Genomic DNA, 17,458 nt, shown 5'->3' with positions numbered 1-17,458 from the left:
GGGTTGCGGGCTCGATCCCCAGTGAGGGGCAATGCGTCTCTCTCATCACTGTTGTTTTTATCTCTCTCTCCCTTCCTCTCTGAAATCAGTAAAAATATACTTTTTAAAAATAAATAAATAGCCGAAACTGGTTTGGCTCAGTGGATAGAGCGTCGGCCTGCGGACTGAGAGGTCCCGGGTTCAACTCCGGTCAAGGGCATGTACCTGGGTTGCGGGCACATCCCCAGTGGGAGATGTGCAGGAGGCGGCTGATGGATGTTTCTCTCTCATCAATGTTTCTGGCTCTCTATCTCTCTCCCTTCCTCTCTGTGAAAGATCAATAAAATATATTAAAAATAAAATAAAATAAAATAAAATAAAATAAAATAAAATAAAATAAAATAAAATAAATAAAATAAAATAAAATAAAATAAAATAAAATAAAATAAAATAAAAAATGCATGAACACAGAGGCCCAAGGCTTGGAAGGAGCCAGGCTGTTTCGGTAAAGCTTTTGGATCAAGACATCACAATGACCCCCAGATGCGATGACCTTCTGTTTCAGCCTCTGATGCGATGGGTGCAGTCCTCGCGGACACACTAACAAGTGCGGGAGGGACTCATGAGAAATGCTGGCAGGTTTCCCCTAAGCTTTGCATCCACCTGGCTTTCTTCTCTTTCCAGTGGTTCCTTAGCCTCTTTCTGCCTAAAATCTGGGGTGGGCGCCCTCACCCCTGCGATGAGAGGAAGTCTCCTGGTCACACGCTAATCCCTCCTCACTCGGAAAACTGCCCGGGCCTGGGGCTACAGCCTTCTAGAAAAGTGTCTCACACCCCCAAGATCCGTCCCAAGACTGTTTCACTTTTTGTCTCCAGAGTCACTTTCTTTGCTTCCACAGGGGCTTGGAAGAAACGAGGACCTGAGAGACGCTGACCCTGTTTGACTTTCACTTCAGCCACTGGACCAGGACTAGGGACCAGGAGGAGCCGAGAGAGACGCCGCCCTGCCCGGGCACAAGGGGCTCTCGAATCGGTTTTAGCGCGGAGGCCTGGCTCCTGTCTGCCCGGCCACCTACCCTCACTGGACGGGGCGATCGCACTGTCGTCCCACTCCAGGTTGGTGGAGGTGACCGAGTTGAAGGAGTTGAGGGACAGGCTGTCGGAGCCGTGGGCCGAGCTGGGAAGGCGGTCCTCGAAGTCCAGCAGGTGCTGAGGCTTGTAGTAGTCGGGCATGTAGGGGGCCAGGTCTAAGTAGGGGGCGTCCTGAGGCGAGAGGAGAAAGACAGGTCTGGGGCCGGGTTCGAGAGCCACGGGCCTGCCTGTCACACCCTCCCCCGTGCTAGCGTTTCTCTGGGAAACCAACGGGCTTAAGGCACTAACTGCAGAAACGAGCTGCTAACGAGTGATGCGATGGGTGTGGCGCTGAGAGCCGGACCCAAGGCCCACAGAGAGGACAGGACCAGCGAGGCCTTCTAGTCCGTCTCTGACCTCTCACTGTTCGAATTGCTCGTTTCCCCTAATTCCTCCTCCTCTTCAGTCTGTGCCGACCGGGCAGGGACCCAGGAAGGGGATTGGATTCGGACGGGGCAGCTGCGTCCGAGGTGCCATGGGCCCCTTCAGCTCGATCTGGGCCGGCACTGAACGTCTCTAGTGTGTGAATGTAGGAGAGAGGCTGAGAGCCAGAGCCGGTGGCAATTCCAGGACCCCAGGAGGCATAGGGGTGCGTTGGCCTTGTCCCCCTCAAACACTCATGTCCTAACCATCCAGGCAGCGTGGCTCTTCTCCCAGGAGGAACAGAGATGGAAGGAGTCAGCCAAACCAGGATATCTGGCCTCAGGCCAAGAGAGAATCACACCCTTCCTCTCACTCCCAAGTGCCGACCCTGACCCGCCCTCACCTGCATAAACACAGAGTGGCTCAGGCCCGGTCACACCTGGAGACTCCCCAGAATGGACACCACGTGCCCACCCACCCACTCCTCTGCCCCGAGAGCGGGGAGAGCCACGGGGTCTCACCAGGTCCAGGTCGAAGCGGATGAACTCCAGCCCAGACACCAAGGTCAGGAAGAGAGTCAGGTGGTCGTGGCTGCAGACCAGGGCATTCCTGTGAGGCACGGAGGGGACGGTGGTGGTGCTGGGCTGGGGTCCAGCTCGCCCTCCCTCGCCAACAAGCCCGCTGTGTTGAAATGCGACATGTGACACCCCTCTCCCTGAGGGCACCTGGCTGGAGGCAGCTTCACCCACCCCTTCCCAGCCTCTCCTGCTGGGTTTGGGCCACACGGCAAGTTCCCGCCAGTGTCTTCAGATCCGGGGCCTGTGGCGTAAGGCCCAGCTGGCTCACAGCAGCTGCTATAAATACTCGGATCCTGCAGCGACCCCAGCAAAGGTTGCACATTCTAGTCTGGTCTGAGGCCCGGGGAGAGGATCAGGCGGGGGCAGAGCACCAAACACAGGAGCCCAGCCGGAGCCCTGAGCTCCTGGCACCAGCCGCACAGGCCGGGCTCGGAGGGCCCTGTGGCCGGCACTGACGTGTCCTCAGCAGGCAGTGCCAGGCCGGGCCTCTGAGGGGGCATACCACGGTGTCTGCATGTGGCAAGAGCCTGTGGGACGAGGCGCCAGGGCAGCTCGGGGGCTGCGGGGACAGACCGCGCACTCACTTGACGTAGTACTTGTGCAGCAGGCCCAGGTTCTCCTGGAACAGCCGCAGGTAGCTCTCCAGGGAGTTCTCGTTGAGGGCCAGGTACAGCCAGGCCCGGCCTGCAAACAAGGGCAGGAGTCACTGGGAGGAAGGTCTGCCAGGGCGCAGTGCGTGTGCCAGGCCTGGGCAGGGAGGAGAGACCGCGCTGGGGAGGGGACCACGCACGCCAACAGCCTCGCCTCCTCCTGGAGGGCCACGACCCGGAAATCTTTATTTTCCCGTAAGCCCCTAGCTTGTGGCTGCCCAGGAAGCTGGACAAAGAGGGCAGATTTTAAACTCCAGGGGGTTGATAAAGGCAAGGATTCTGCACGACCCTGCAGGCTAACACTGATCCTCATCAAGGAGGGAAGCGGGACCCATTATGTGCTCGGCTGGGGTTCTCTTCAGTATCCCACTCTCCTTCACCCCGTCCTCAACGCTCCCACAGACTGCCGTTCGCAGGGAGGAGGGGCCTCTGGAGGGCACTGGCATTGGGGGTCCCACTGCCTCTGGACATCACACGGGAACTGGCTCCCGGGGCTGACCAGGAGGCCGCACCTAAGCCCCGAGCCACCCACAGGGAGAGCGGAGCTGGCCCTTCCCAGCATCCACCTGCACTACTCACTGCGCCCCAGGTTGGTGGCCACGTGCTGCAGCACCTCGATCTGCTTGATGGCCTCTCTGCGGGTGAAGTGCAGCACGAGCACCCAGTAGCCAGAGGAGAGGTCCTGCAGCCTGAGGAGAGGACAGGAGCTGCTGTCCCTGGGCAGGGCTCCCGGGGAAGGTGCCGGCAGCGGGCCCACCAGCTGCGTCAGTCGTGAGCTCAAGGCCAAGAGCCATGGCTTCCCGGCGGGACCCACAGGCACCGTGCCTCCCCATTTCACCTACTCCTTCTCCCCCCTTCGTGTGCCTGCTCAGAGACAATTTACCCGGATAACCACAGACCGCCTGCGGCCCACCTGAGCGAGACACATTTCTCCCCGCCAAGGGAGGGAGCAACAGAAGGCGGACGAGGCCGGGGACTTCTCTCCGGAGGCCGCGCATGGCCCGGCCGTGCCCTGTGCTGCCCGCCGCCTCCTCCAGCTGCCCGCTTACCCGTACAGCAGGGCGTGGTCCAAGTGCTCACACAGGCGCTGCAGCACCTTGTCGTGGTTCCGGATGGCAGGGGTCTCATCTTCACACGCCGCGAAGTAGCTCTGCAACTGAAGGGGAACAGCCACCTTAGATCGGAGATGGAGACAGAGGAGGCCACAGGAGCCCGGGAACCGGGAAGGTGGCTGAGAAAACCAGACGAAAGGCGTCTTCATGGTGACCGAGAGGGGGTCCGCCTCCATCTGCCTGCACTGCTGCCCGTCCTGCACTGCAGGGTCCAGAGACCAAGGCTGTGTCCTTGCAGCTCAGGCCCCTCAGGCTCTGCCAGGTGCTTTGCATGCGGAGGTCTCAGGTGGTACCAGGGTCCGAGCCTGGGTCACTGAGCTACACAGCCCCAGGGTTGCTAGTTAGAATGTTATTACCCACTTAAACGAACCCCCGTGCCCAGTGTAAATGCCCCCCCCGCCCCCGGATTGTGCCACACAAAGGCCTTGCTCCAAGCTGCTCCTCTGGAAAAGCTAAGGGCTGATGGGCTCGGACACTGGCTGCCACGGTCTCCATGCCAGCCTCCGGCAAGGATCTGCCTGAGGAGCCTGACGAGGCTGGACACGGATCTGGGAACATGCCAGGCTCATGGCAAGCCCTACACCAAGGAGGACACTGTCCTCAGGTGGACTGATACAAGATGTGGACAGCGGGCGGGACGAAGTGCAGCTCCGAGCAAACGCCACCCGGCTGGCGAAGGTGAGGGCAGCTCGACCCGCTTAGTGAAGGCGAAGAAAGCCCAGATATTTGTGGGGGTTTATTTATTTATTTATTTTTAATTTGTGGGTTTAAAAAAAAGTCTTTATTGACTTTTAGAGAGAAAGCAAGGGAGAGGGAGAGAGAGAAACATCGATGAAAGAGAAACAGCATTGATCAGATGCCTCCTGCCTGCCCCCTACTGGGGATTGAGCCTGCAACCTGGGCATGTGCCCTGACCGGGAATCGAACCAGCGACCTCTTGGTTCACGGGCTGATGCTCAACCACTGAGCCACGCCGGCCGGGTGAAGCCCAGATGTTTGGACTGAGTTCTCTGCAACCAGTTAGGAGGCAGGAGCCCCTTTCAAAGAAAGCCCCAGGCACCGTCTTTGCACCTTCATTTCAGCCATTCTCTCGTGCTCTGCTGTTGCCCCTGCCATGGCCTGAGGGGGAAGGACACGATGGAAGAGCACATCCCTGTTCGCTCAGCTCAGGTTTAAGCTCTTGGCACTGGACAAACCTGCTCTCAAGTGTTCCTGAAGCCGCAGTGGAGGCGGCAGCAGGCGAGACGCATCAGCCACACCAGCAAGCACGCGCTCCTGGAGAGAGGCCCCCATCCGGCCGCACCACAGAGACAGTCTCTCCCCAGCGACCAAGTGAGCCGCAGGCCTGCGGGCCAGGGCAGGCTCGGTCCTTCGGGTCTGCCCTGCGTCCCGAGAGGCAGGCAAAATAAGCCCAGGAGGAGAGGTTTCCAGAACGGACAGGAAGAGCAGTGAGCCCGTGAAAACCACACGACTCCCTGGCAGCAGCGGCCAAAAGTCTTCTGTGCACTTGACTACCGAAAACCACACCGCCAAGGTCCGTGGTTGTGTTTTTTTTATTTATTTTTTATTTCAAAATCCAAGGAGATCTGAGGTCAGGGGCTTAATGTTAGAGCCAGAAGCACCCTCAGAGATGGAGTGTGACTCCCTAAGTAAAAGAGCAAAACAGGCCTATCCATCTTCTTCGCTGTGAAAGTAGCCATGCCCACTCTCCCACTTGAAAACATGGACAAGTTTTAAATTTTTACTCATTTATGTTTAAACAGAGAAGGTGACTGAAGCCACCTTCACTATGTGTTTAGCTAAATGAGGGAGCCACGGCTAGAACGCAGACTCCCTTCTCAGGTCAAGATACCTTAAAAAAAATTATTCCTCCCCGGCCGGCATGACTCAGTGGTTGGGTGCTGACCTATGAGCCAGGTCACGGTTTGATTCCCAGTCAGGGCACGTGCCCGGGTGGTGGGCTCGATCCCCAGTGTGGGGCGTGCAGGAGGCAGCCGATCAGTGACTCTCTCTCAACATTGATGTTTCTATCTCCTTCTCCCTTTCTCTCTGAAATAAATTAAAATATCTTCTTGAACAAAATTATTTCTGAGCCAGCTGCTGTCAGGCTGGGCTCAGGGGTGGGGGTGGTGCCAGAGGGGCCTGTCTGCTCCCCTGGCTCCTGGAAGTGCGAGGCCCGGGGACCCATGGAGGGAACCGCGGTGAGAACCGTGCCTTTGCTTGAGGGAAGGCGCTAGGACGCAGCCCGTGCTGAGTGCTATTTTGGGAGCAGCAAAGGCCTTCCACTGACGAGTGTGGGTAAGCTATAAGCGCAACGATTTCCTTTTAATGCACATTTTAAATCAAGCCAACCACAGAAGCTGGTGCTGTGCAGATTATTGTCTTTTCTACTGAAGCAAGAACAGACTCCTTGGCTCCTGCATTAGCACGGGCTGTGTCCTGGCGAAGCTCGGCATGTTTTATTCCACTAAAGTAGTCTCCTCACAGTAAAAAAAAAAAAAATTATTCTGGAAACAACATTTGCTCGTCCTAAGAATGCGAGTGACACAGAAGTGGATATAAATATGAAAGCCGCCTACTCCCTGTTCCTCACTGTCAACAGCTTGTGTGTGTGTGTGTCCTCCCAGCCCTTTCCCTGCATACACAGATTTTATTTAAAAAAAATATATTTTATTGATTTCAGAGAGGAAGAGAGAGGGAGAGAGAGATTAGAAACATCAATGATGAGAATCATTGATCAGCTGCCTCCTGCAAGCCCCCTACTGGGGATCGAGCCTGCCACCCGGGCATGTGCCCTTGGCCGAAATTGAACCCAGGGCCCCTTCAGTCTGCAGGCCGATGCTCTATCCACTGAGACAAACCAGCCAGGGCCATGCACAGATTTTAAAAAGTGAAATAGGATCATACTGTACTCATTGTTCTGAAAGCGGCTTTTTCTTAACAATACATCAGGTGTATATTTCCACATCACTACATCCACATCCACTGTGTTCTTCTCATAGCCACACTGTATTCTACCATGGGCGGCACCATGCTTTAACCATGGTCAGACATGGCTACTAGCTCCAATTCTCTGATATTGCACAAAATATTGCGACGAGCATGGGTGGATCCCTGTGTGGGTGATATGCCCGGTGAGTGCTCAGCGTGGAACTGCGGAGCTAAAGAACACACACGTTCACCATGTGGCTGGAGCCGGCCACTCGCCTGTCTAAAAGGTGGGTCAGTTTCCACACTGACCAAGCTGGCCAACACAGGATGGACCTAGTCTAATTTCTGCTGCTCCAACCGATGGAAAACAGTGCTTAACTGCTTTAAATTGTGTCTCTCTGATCACTAATGCGGTTGGGCAGCTTTATTAGCCATTTGTCTCTCACATTTCTGTGAAGCGCCTATTCATAACCTCCCCAATCTCCTGGCTGCTGGGCTTTGCTTATCTGCTGCGGCTCTTTTTTTTTTTTTTTTAAAATATATTTTATTGATTTTTTTACAGAGAGGAAGGGAGAGGGATAGAGAGTTAGAAACATTGATGAAAGAGAAACATCGATCAGCTGCCTCTTGCGGATCCCCTATTGGGGATGTGCCCGCAACCAAGGTACCAGAATCGAACCTGGGACCCTTGAGTCTGCAGGCTGAAGCTCTATCCACGGGGCCAAACCGGTTAGGGCGCGGCTCTTTTTAAAAAAAAAAATCATTATTGTTGAAAGTATTATATACGCCCCCCCCCCCCCCCCATCTGCTGCAGCTCTTTATTCGTTAAGAATTTAACCCTGTTTGTTGCACTGTTTTCTGTTTTGGGGTGTGTTTTTGTTTGTTTGTTTTTTCCCAGTCTCAACTGACATTTAAACTTTGCTTTTGGTGTGTTTTTTCCTATTGAGAAATTTTAATTTTTTTATGTAGTCAAATCTGTCAGTATTTTCCTCTATAGTTTCCCATTTCCCCCAGTTCTTCAGTTGCACTATTCACATTTCAAATGCTCAGAGACCACGTGTGGCTGGAGGGTACCCTGCTGGACGGAGCAGACACAGGCGTCCCATCACTGCAGAAAGCGCTGAACAGCACTGGTGTGGAGGAGCGAACGGTATAAAGTATGGAAAAGGCTTAGCACAGGTCCCAGTAAACAGCCAGTGCTCAACAGACATGAACCCAGATCATGAGGAATAATGAACTCACGGTCTTCGTCAAAATGATAAGACAGCACTTGGCTAAACGTAAGCTCAGGTAAGAAGACAGAAGGTGGCTCTGCTCTCAGGACTGATCTGCTCTCCATTCACGAGCAGGTGGCTCCAAGGCCTGTCCTTCAACCCATCTCACAGCAGGTTGATAAAGATTTCCCATGATCTCAGGGGACGAGGAGAGTCTGAATCAATGCTGCCACTCAGCAGAGTCCTAGAGAGGAGCAGGAAGAAGAAGGGGAACCCCTATGGATCAAGGTCAACAGCCCGAGCTCCTGCGTGGGGAGCTGGTCAGTGATGCATGACATCAAGGCAAACGGCAGAGGTATTCAGCAGGTGGCCACTCACTGCACCGGTCAGACCAGAGGCTCTGGAAAAGCAAGGAGTGGGAGGAGAGCAAGATGGAATGCATGAGGGCTCCTGAGCAGCAGGAGGAATGGAATGAGTAGAATGAACACAACTCAGCCTGGAAGTACAATGACCACCTCTCTTCCAAATTACTCTGCGGTCACACACACCGCCTCCTGGCAGAGCTGACACCGGCTACAATTACAACCACCACTTACTGAGCGCTTGTTAGATGCACTAAGAAGGAGGCAGATGGTTAAGAGCGTGGATTCCGGGGTCAGACAACTTGGAATTGAATGTGGGCTCTGCTACTCACTCACTGTGTGACCTTGGGCGAGTTAGCTAACCTCTCCAAACCTGGTTCCCTCATCTGTAACATGGGCTTAGGAGCAGGACCCTCCCATAGGTTGCTGTGAGGGTTCAGATACTCCCCATGTCATAGCAAGTGCATGACACCTTGCAAACCCTTCCTAAATGTAGCAGCAATGATGACTCACGTTACAAAGACTACTTACTGTAGTCATCACAGCACCCCCATAAAACAGGTCACAGAGCTAGTAAGTGGCAGAGCCTGATTTTAAATTGTTTTCACCTGTGCTGGGTTCAAGACCCCCTAAATGAATAATATATATAAAATGTTAGAGTCTGCTCTAATATGTGGTAGGAGAACCCAAGAGAGGCAGTCCCCTCTCGTACAGTCGCAGGAACTAAAAAGCGCCACAGCGGACGAGCTCTGTGTCCTCAGCTCTGCTTCTTGGAAGATGGAACAAGGAGAAAAGCCAGCGCGGCATCTTTAAGAAGACAACTTGGCCCGGCCGGTGTGGCTCAGCGGTTGAGCATCGACCTGTGAACCAGGAGGTCGAAGTTCGATTCCCGGTCAGGGCACATGCCCAGGTTGCGGGCTCGATCCCCAGTGTGGGGTGTGCAGGAGGCAGCCGATTAATTATTCTTTCTCATCATTGATGTTTCTGTCTCTCTCTCCCCCTCTCCCTTCCCCTCTGAAACCCATTAAAAATACATATGTATTTTTTAAAAGACAGCTTTCCCATTGCCCCCTCCCTCCTCTTGCCACACGCGGGCCCCTCCCCAGGGTCCCAGGGCGGGTGTGTGTGGTTTGGTTAACGCAAGCCGCAGTGGCCCGGGGAGCAGCTCCCCCACTTCTGGGAAGAAGTCCATCCTGCGGCTCAGGCTGCCAAGTAGTTTTGAGTGTTTCCTTCCCGTCCAGAGAATTTCAGAGCAGGGGTCGGCAAACTGTGGCCAGTGGGTCCACTCCTATGCTTGTAAATAAAGTTTTATTGGAACACAGCCACGCCCATTGGTTCTGTATTTTCTTCAGCTGCTCTCGTGCCATGTGCCATGCCGAGAGGGGAGCAGATGCAGCGGGTGCTGTATGGCCTGAGGAACTAACCTGTTTACTACCGGCCTTTACGAGTGAAGGAGGTTTCCAAAGGTGGGGATGAGCAGTCCGTCGGGTCACATTCCCACAGAAAGGGAGGCCACAGAGGGAAGTGACAAAGGGGGGCCTGGGAACCTCGGCGAGAGCAACGTGAGCGAAGGGGGAGGGACGAGGGCCTGGAGGGGCTGCCGAGAAGGGACGGGGCTTACTGGGATCCTGCTTCCAGCACATGAGGCATTTTTAAAGTGAGATCCGTGAGGCCACTGGAACTTGAAAACTTCGTAGATATTTGATGGTACCGAGGAAGGATTAGCATTAAAATTCTAAAGGTGTGACTGTGGTGCTGGCTTAGGTGAGGAAAGCCCCTCCTCTTTGAGCAGTGTTTACTGACGATGTGATGGGTGCCTCTGCTTCAAAACAGCGACGGGAGGGGGTTCCGCAGACATAAGACCTCGTGAGATGAGAAGAGCTGCCCGTGGACTTCTGTGAATTATAAAGTGTTGCCTTTTTGGTTAGGAGAGCGGGGCAGAGAGGAAGAATGGGGGAAGGAAGAAGAGGAGAGGACCCGGAGCAGTTCTGCCGAAAAGATGGCAAGATAATGGGGGTGGAGTGAAAGTGAAAAAGTCAAGTCCTTGGGCGGGAAAGACAGGATGGCCCCAATGCGAGCCCAGATGGGGGCGGGCCCTGCTGTGAGTGGTGGTGGGGGCATGAAAAAGCTCTCAGCGGAGGAGTATCTAAAAATACGCAAGGTCAGCCCTAGCTGGTTTGGCTCAGTGGATAGAGCATTAGCCTGCAGACTAAAGGGTCCCAGGTTCCATTCCAGTCAAGGGCACATGCCCGGGTTGCAGGCTCGATCCCCAGTAGGGAGCGTGCAGGAGGCAGCCGATCAGTGATTCTCATCATTGATGGTTCTCTCTCCCTCCTCTCCCTTCCTCTCTGAAATCATTAGAAATATATTTAAAAAATAAATAAAAATAAGCAAGGTCAGCTGAGGATGAAAAGGATTAAGACAAAGTAATAACCAGAAAAGAGCTGTGGTTCCCCGAACTCAGGCCTGTTCTCAGACCACGCCCTGGGCTGGCCCAGCTGCTCCTCTCCGCGCTCTGATGCTCTGGGTGCGCTGAGGCACCGGGCGGGGAGCTGGCCCAGCCCACCCGACTCTCTCTCGGAGCCAGGAGGATGGTGCTCCCTGCCCGGCATGACTGTGCCAGACCCCGTGGCTGCGGGGAAATGTGGGTGACAGCTCCAGCCAGCCAGAAATGCCTGACTCAGAGCATGTTAATCAGGGCGAGTCCCACTCTGTGCTCTGAGCTGCCACCGCCTGGCCCTCTAGGTCCTCCAGTCTCTTACAGACACACAACCACAAATCAATTCCTAGTCCTAGGCTGGTACTAAGGAATCCTTCCAGAATTCGTCCCTAATAGATAACCCCAAGGCAGCGGTGAAGGAGTGGAAGTGGCCACATGAAAATAAGACACTACAGGTGCCCTACTTTCTTCCTCCCTCTCGGCTGAGACTACAGAGGCTGTGGGGCTGCCCAGTAAGATTCCAGATGGGAGGCCTGGAATCTAACTCTGCTACCTACTCAGCGCTGCGCTGTGGGGCGCCCACGCACATTCGCGGAGCAGGATGGAAAGCGCCCCAGCGCCGGGAGCGTCTGCACACAGGGCTGGAGAGACGAGACACAGGGCTGCAAAGGCGCCTGTGCAGACGGCCGACCACCATGCGGCCCAGTGCTGGGCCTCCTCCATCGCAGCTCAGTACACAGAGGGCTCGGACCTCTGGGTGCTGCCGGGAGGCATCGCCAGGGAACAGCAGCCTCCCTAGTGGCTCCATGCCATCGGATGTATTTAAACAACAGGCAGTTTAGAACAGCTGCAGCAGGCCGAGCCTAGGAGGTGGAAATCCAAAAGCAGAAAAGACCCCAAATGAAGGAAAGGTGGGCTGCCACCTGACCGGAAATCAGCTCTTTAAAAAAAACAAAACACACACACACACACACACACACACACACACACACACACATTTAATTGATTTCAGAGAGGAAGGAGGAGGAAGAGATAGAAACATAAATGGCCCAGCCGGCGTGGCTCAGTGGTTGAGCATCGACCTATGAACCAGGAGGTCACGGTTCGATTCCCAATCAGGGCACATGCCTGTTTGTGGGCTCAATCCCCAGCGTGGAGCATGCAGGAGGCAGCCGATCAATGATTCTCTCTTATCACTGATGTTTCTATCTCTCTCTCCCTCTCCCTTCCTCTCTGAAATCAATAAAAATATTTTTTAAAAAAAGAAAGAAGCCCAGCCGGTGTGGCTCAGTGGTTGAGCGTTGACCTATAAACCAGGAGGCAGCCAATCAATGATTCTCTCTCATCTCTCATCGTTGATATTTCTATCTCTCTCTCTCCCTCTCCCTTCTTCTCTGAAATCAATAAAAAATATTAAAAAAAAGAAAGAAAAGAAAGAAACATAAGTGATGAGAGAGAATTATTGATCGGCTGCCTCCTGCATGGCCCCTACCTGGATCGAGCCCACCCTTCCTTCATTTTTTTTTTTTGCTGTTGGCTTTCCACCGCAGCTGGGCATGTGCCCTGATTGGGAATCGAACTATGATCTCTTGGTCCATAGGTCAATGCTCAACCACTGAGCCATACCGGCCGGGATGGAAGTCAGCTCTATTAAAAATTAAATCCATGATGGCACCGTTACATGAGCTCAGCTCAAACGCAGAGCCACCCTGAGCTGCAGGACCCTCTAGGCCAGTGATGGCGAACCTTTTGAGCTTGGCGTGTCAGCATTTTGAAAAACCCTAACTTAACTCTGGTGCCGTGTCACATATAGAAATTTTTGGTACTTGCAACCATAGTAAAACAAAGACTTATATTTTTGATATTTATTTTATATATTTAAATGCCATTTAACAAAGAAAAATCAACCAAAAAAATGAGTTTGCATGTCACCTCTGACACGCGTGTCATGGGTTTGCCATCACTGCTCTAGGCCAAGCATGTCAAACTCAAAGGCTAACATGGGCCAAATAAACAAGACATGCGGCTGTGAGTTTGACATGATTGCTCTAGGCCACCCAATCCCCGAGGCTGCCTCCACGGGATGCTGCTGCGGGTGCACGGCCAGCCAGGGACGGGCCTTGTGGGAAAGGCACCGCCTGCCTTGCCTTTGGGATTCTATTCAGACTGTGGCGACTGCGTGTGATACTACTGAGTACCTTTCTGGTTGGGATGTCCCCAAACCTTGATGCCTGGACTCCCTCAGGGAGCAGGACCCTAAGAGGGCCCACCCAGGTCAGTGGCAGCTGCCGGAGGGTTGGTGTGGCTGGAGCTCCCCAATGTCCCCGTCAGGTGGCCACCACATCAACGGACACAAGTGAACAAATACATAAACAAATAAGGCGGGCAGACTGGCGTCTCCCAGCAAAGCTTCTAAGAGCAATAGCACCTCTTTTCCACGATCTGAGGGCTAGAAGGCCAATGCCAACAGCGTTTCTGTGAAGATTCTCCACTGGAACCTAAGACAAGGCCGGGTGCTGACCGGGCTGAAGAATTTCAGGACCTAAGAGCAGAAGAGCCCGTAGAAACCACTGAGTTGCTAAGCGGAGTTTCCCGGAGGAAACTCATTCAGTGAGAATGCCCTGAGCCGCAGGGGCGTGAGCCAGAGACAGGCTATCAGCGAACGGAACTCTGACTTCTGATGGCGAACCTTTTGAGCTCAGCGTGTCAGCATTTTGAAAAACCCTAACTTAACTCTGGTGCCGTGTCACATATAGAAATTTTTGGTATTTGCAACCATAGTAAAACAAAGACTTACATTTTTGATATTTATTTTATATATTTAAATGCCATTTAACAAAGAAAAATCAACCAAAAAAATGAGTTTGCGTGTCATAGGTTCGCCATCACGGGCTTAGCCAGACCCGCATTTTGCAGGCAGGGAGACTGGGGCCCAGGGAGGTGAAGCAGCTTCTCACAGCTCCTGGCTGGGCCCCTGGGTCCTTCTGCTTCACTGCAGCCTTGGCCAGGTGTGCGCAGACGCCACAGAGGGAGCTCCCCTGCTTCCAGCCCACCTGGGGATGAAGCGAAGGCCAGGGCACCTGCTGGAACCATGTGCAGAGTGCTCATCCCACACCTTCCTGAGGAGGGCAGCGCAGTGGGCCCGTGGGCCATTCCCAGGGCTCTGTAAAATGCCAGTGTCCTAATCGCTTCCTTCCTAGACAACGTGAGAGGGTCAGAGGCTTTGCCTGCTGGGTGCCCACTGCCCCACCAACCCAGGCAACCACAGCGCTCCTGACTTACTGACCTAATTTTAAGATCCCTGAGATCCCACCCCACATTAGCCTGGAAGATATTTCACACCCAGAGACAATCAATGACAGTAGGTTATAGAACTAGAAATCTCAGAAACCACCCCTGCACGAGAGCCAATCAGAGGTCCTGGTCATGAAAAACACTGCCCTTCGGCCAATGCCCCTGCCCAGGATGGACTCGTGCCCAGGCTGGGCGACATGCTGGGGCTGGCTGGCACCCCACACGTGGGGTCGTCACGAAGCATGTGCTGTTGTTTACCAGGGGCCCGCTTTGTTCTTTAAGCAAGTCGGGTGAAATCAATGCTTCGTAACCATTCCTTCGCCACTCATACCCCCGTGTCCAGCTTTCTTTCCCGCCCCCCAGGTCACTGGGCATGAGCCTGTGGCTGGGGAGCTGGCGGGCCCTCTTTTATTGGCAGCTCTGTTGAAAGACATGCAGGGGAAAGGCCGAGAAAAGCAGGTACTTGGATTTCGTTCTTCTAAACTTCCTCTGGGCGCCGGAACAGCGACAGCAGAAGGGGGCTGGCTGGCTGGGCACAGATCTCTTGGGTCCTGTGACAGAACGTGGAGTCCAAAAGCAGACAAGTGCTTCTCCTTCCCGGAAGGGGCATGACCAGCCCCAGGTTCTAGGATTGCTCTGCTTCTGAACTCCGCAAGGGCCTTGACCTCTTGTGGAGGAAGCAGGACTCCCTTCAGAGTGGGGAGGGAACGGCAGGGGCTCTGCCAAGAGGCAAACACCAGGGGCCAGAGGCCAACCCAAGGCCTGAAAGAACACGCATGCACGGCTCTATTCCGGTCCCACCCCGTGCTTTTGCCGCTGGGGTGGAAGCAGGGGCTGGCAGAAACCCTGCGCGCGCTTTCTAAGCGCTCCATGTTGTGCACTCTTGGCATTTTTTTGGCAGGGGGGGAGGGGGGGTTCCCAAAGCCTCATTTTAATCAGTCTTTCGAAGCCTGGAGCCTTCACTGGTTCTGTGTTCACCTTTCACTTCCCCCTTCCCCTGCTGCATCTACTGCATGATCGTATGCGTGCTTCCCCACCCAGCAACCACTCTGCTGCTCAGGAAAATGGCCACCCAGTCTCTGTCTAAATCACAAGATTAGATGGGAGTGGTCAGAGCTGCCCCGTGGACACGGGGACCCTGGCCTGTGCAATGCAGTCCGAGACTTCAGAGGTTGAAAATGTAAACACAGAGTTAGGAGGCACAAGGAAAACCCCACGGGTTACCAGGCCATCATGGTGGTTACAGGACACGAGGGCCCGGGGTTTACGCCAAAGACATTGTGATCTGTTTAAGGTCAGTATCTCCTTCCAGAGAGTAAGCCGCCAAGGGGGCAGGGACGTGGTGGGTTCTGTTCGCTGATGATTCCTGGGACTAGAAGAGAGCTCAGCACAGCGCAATCACTCAACAAAATATCTGTTCAATGAAAATGGAGGACTACCTACAAGACTGGCCTACGGTTATAATTTCAAGACAAACGTTATGGAGATGGCAAAGGGTCAGAGAAACGGAAAGGTATGAGCCAGACCATGGTTCAAGCCCGGCTCTGCCCCTCAGGAAGCTATGGTCTTGGGCAGGTTATTGCTCTGAAGTTCCTCTCCCTCAGTATTAAACAGGGATCACGACTCATCCGGGAAATGTGCTGTGAGCCTGATGGAGGACATGGGTATGAGCAGCAGGTGCGTAAGCAGCAAGTCAAAGTGAAGGATGCTCTGGCATTATTACCGCCCCCTCCCCGCCCCTCTCAGTGTGTTTGGACATTTCATGCCTCCGTAGTTTAAGACCAAAAATAAAGAACGTAGGGTGAAAGTGTAAATGGAGATTGACAACTTACAAAAATTAAGATTTGAGGTTTTTGTGGATTTCAACTCTACAATAGTCTCTTCCTTGTTCTCAAACATTACTGGGTTTCTCAGAATCTCTTAGTTCCAACGACAATGACCCAGGGAGGAAGGGAGATTATAGGAAACGAACACTTTCTTCCTTGTGTATTTCTACAATGTTGTCAACACTTCAAAGCAACAGGGGAAAAAGATAAATTACAAAGACATCACACGGGGAGAACGTCCGTGTGGCCGGGCCAGCCACTTTGCCAGGGAGAGAGAGGAGGCTCCAGGACCCCAGGCGGTTATAACAACCGAGATCGATGACCTGACCTTCCGGCTCCAGCCAAATGGACTCACCCAGAACCTGTCCTTACTCGCCACTCACACAGTTCTAGGACGTTCTAGGACATTCTAGGTCACTCGCACCAGGAGTGCGCAGCCGCAGGAGGAGAATGGGGCTGGGAAGGAAAGTCCACCCAAACCAAGGATGAGAGCCCTGGGCCCAGCGGTGGTCACTCCACCTTGCACTTGGGGCTCCAGGTCCCAAGCGAGACACCGGCTTTGGCAGCAGTGAGGCCACCAGCAGAGCTTTTTATCCAAAGGGAACAGAGACCCGCTGCCTTCCTCAGACGTAAGGGCACCGCCAGCTTCAATGGCACCATTCTACTGCCAAGCTGGAACGTCCTCAGGCCTGAGATGAGCACCAAAGACTCGAGGGGGAGGAATGACCCACCCAGGAGCCCACAGTGAGTACAAATGCCAACCTCCTTCTTCCCTCAGTGCTCACTCCCATACCAGCTCCTTTCTTTCCACATAAAAACATGACTTCGCCACTCCACCCCTTACTCAACATTAGTTTCCAGGCCTAACATTTTTTCCACCAGCAACAGATTTTCAATTTTGCTGGGAATTTATTTTCATAACTAGAGGCCCGGTGCATGAATTTGTGCACCAGTGGGGTCCCTTAGCCTGGCCTGTGGGGTGGGGCCGAAACCAGCTCTCCAACATCCCCCGAGGGGGTCTCAGATTGTGAGAGGGCACAGGCCAGGCCAAGGGACCACACCGGTGCACAATCAGGACCGGGGAGGGACATGGGAGGTTGGCCAGCTGGGGAAGGATCCCAGGAGGATCTCCAGGGCGTCGCTCAGTCCCAATTGGCCAGACCCCAGCAGCAAGCTAACCTACCGGTTGGAGCATCTGCCCCCTGGTGGTCAGTGCAAGTCATAGTGAGCAGTTGAGCGACCTTAGCATATCATTAGCATATTACACTTTGATTGGTTGAACAGCCGACAGGTCAATCAGACACTTAGCATATTAGGCTTTTATTATATAGGATGGGCTCCACCTGGATGAGTTTGGGCTTTTTTGGGGTGGAGGTGGGGGGTGGGGGGAGGCTGTGGGACTCGCCACTGCTCCACCTGAAACTCCGAGTGGTAACTGTGACTACAGAGAGACAGCTGTAGCCCACCCCGACTGACAGGGGCCACCTGTCTATGTCCAACCCCAAGTGCAGGTGAGTTTCTGCTGGGCCTCCAATCATCTGGATGGGCCTCACGCTAGAGCCAGGCAACAGAGAAAGAG

The 17,458-nt window shown here is 53.9% G+C and overlaps 1 protein-coding gene across 6 annotated transcripts in view; it reads right to left on the bottom strand.

The window, feature by feature from the left end:
* Positions 1-17,458, bottom strand: part of PLEKHM2 (pleckstrin homology and RUN domain containing M2) — a 35,477-nt gene that overhangs the window by 11,400 nt on the left and 6,619 nt on the right. The window contains exons 2-6 of one of the 6 annotated variants that reach the window (XM_036348184.1): positions 3,750-3,856; positions 3,280-3,389; positions 2,635-2,734; positions 1,994-2,153; positions 1,055-1,241 (exon numbers count right to left, since the gene is read on the bottom strand). In XM_036348184.1, coding sequence (XP_036204077.1) covers positions 1,055-1,241; positions 1,994-2,153; positions 2,635-2,734; positions 3,280-3,389; positions 3,750-3,856 — 664 coding nt within the window. Of the gene's footprint in view, positions 1-1,054; positions 1,242-1,993; positions 2,154-2,634; positions 2,735-3,266; positions 3,390-3,749; positions 3,857-17,458 lie in introns of all 6 variants that reach the window. The other 5 variants (XM_036348189.1, XM_036348185.1, XM_036348186.1 and 2 more) reach the window with 5 other exon arrangements.

The sequence above is a fragment of the Myotis myotis genome, unplaced genomic scaffold (assembly GCF_014108235.1).
Source record: "Myotis myotis isolate mMyoMyo1 unplaced genomic scaffold, mMyoMyo1.p scaffold_m19_p_2, whole genome shotgun sequence".
In the NCBI taxonomy this organism is placed as follows: Eukaryota; Metazoa; Chordata; class Mammalia; order Chiroptera; family Vespertilionidae; genus Myotis; species Myotis myotis.
This window is presented reverse-complemented; position numbering and strand designations above follow the sequence as displayed.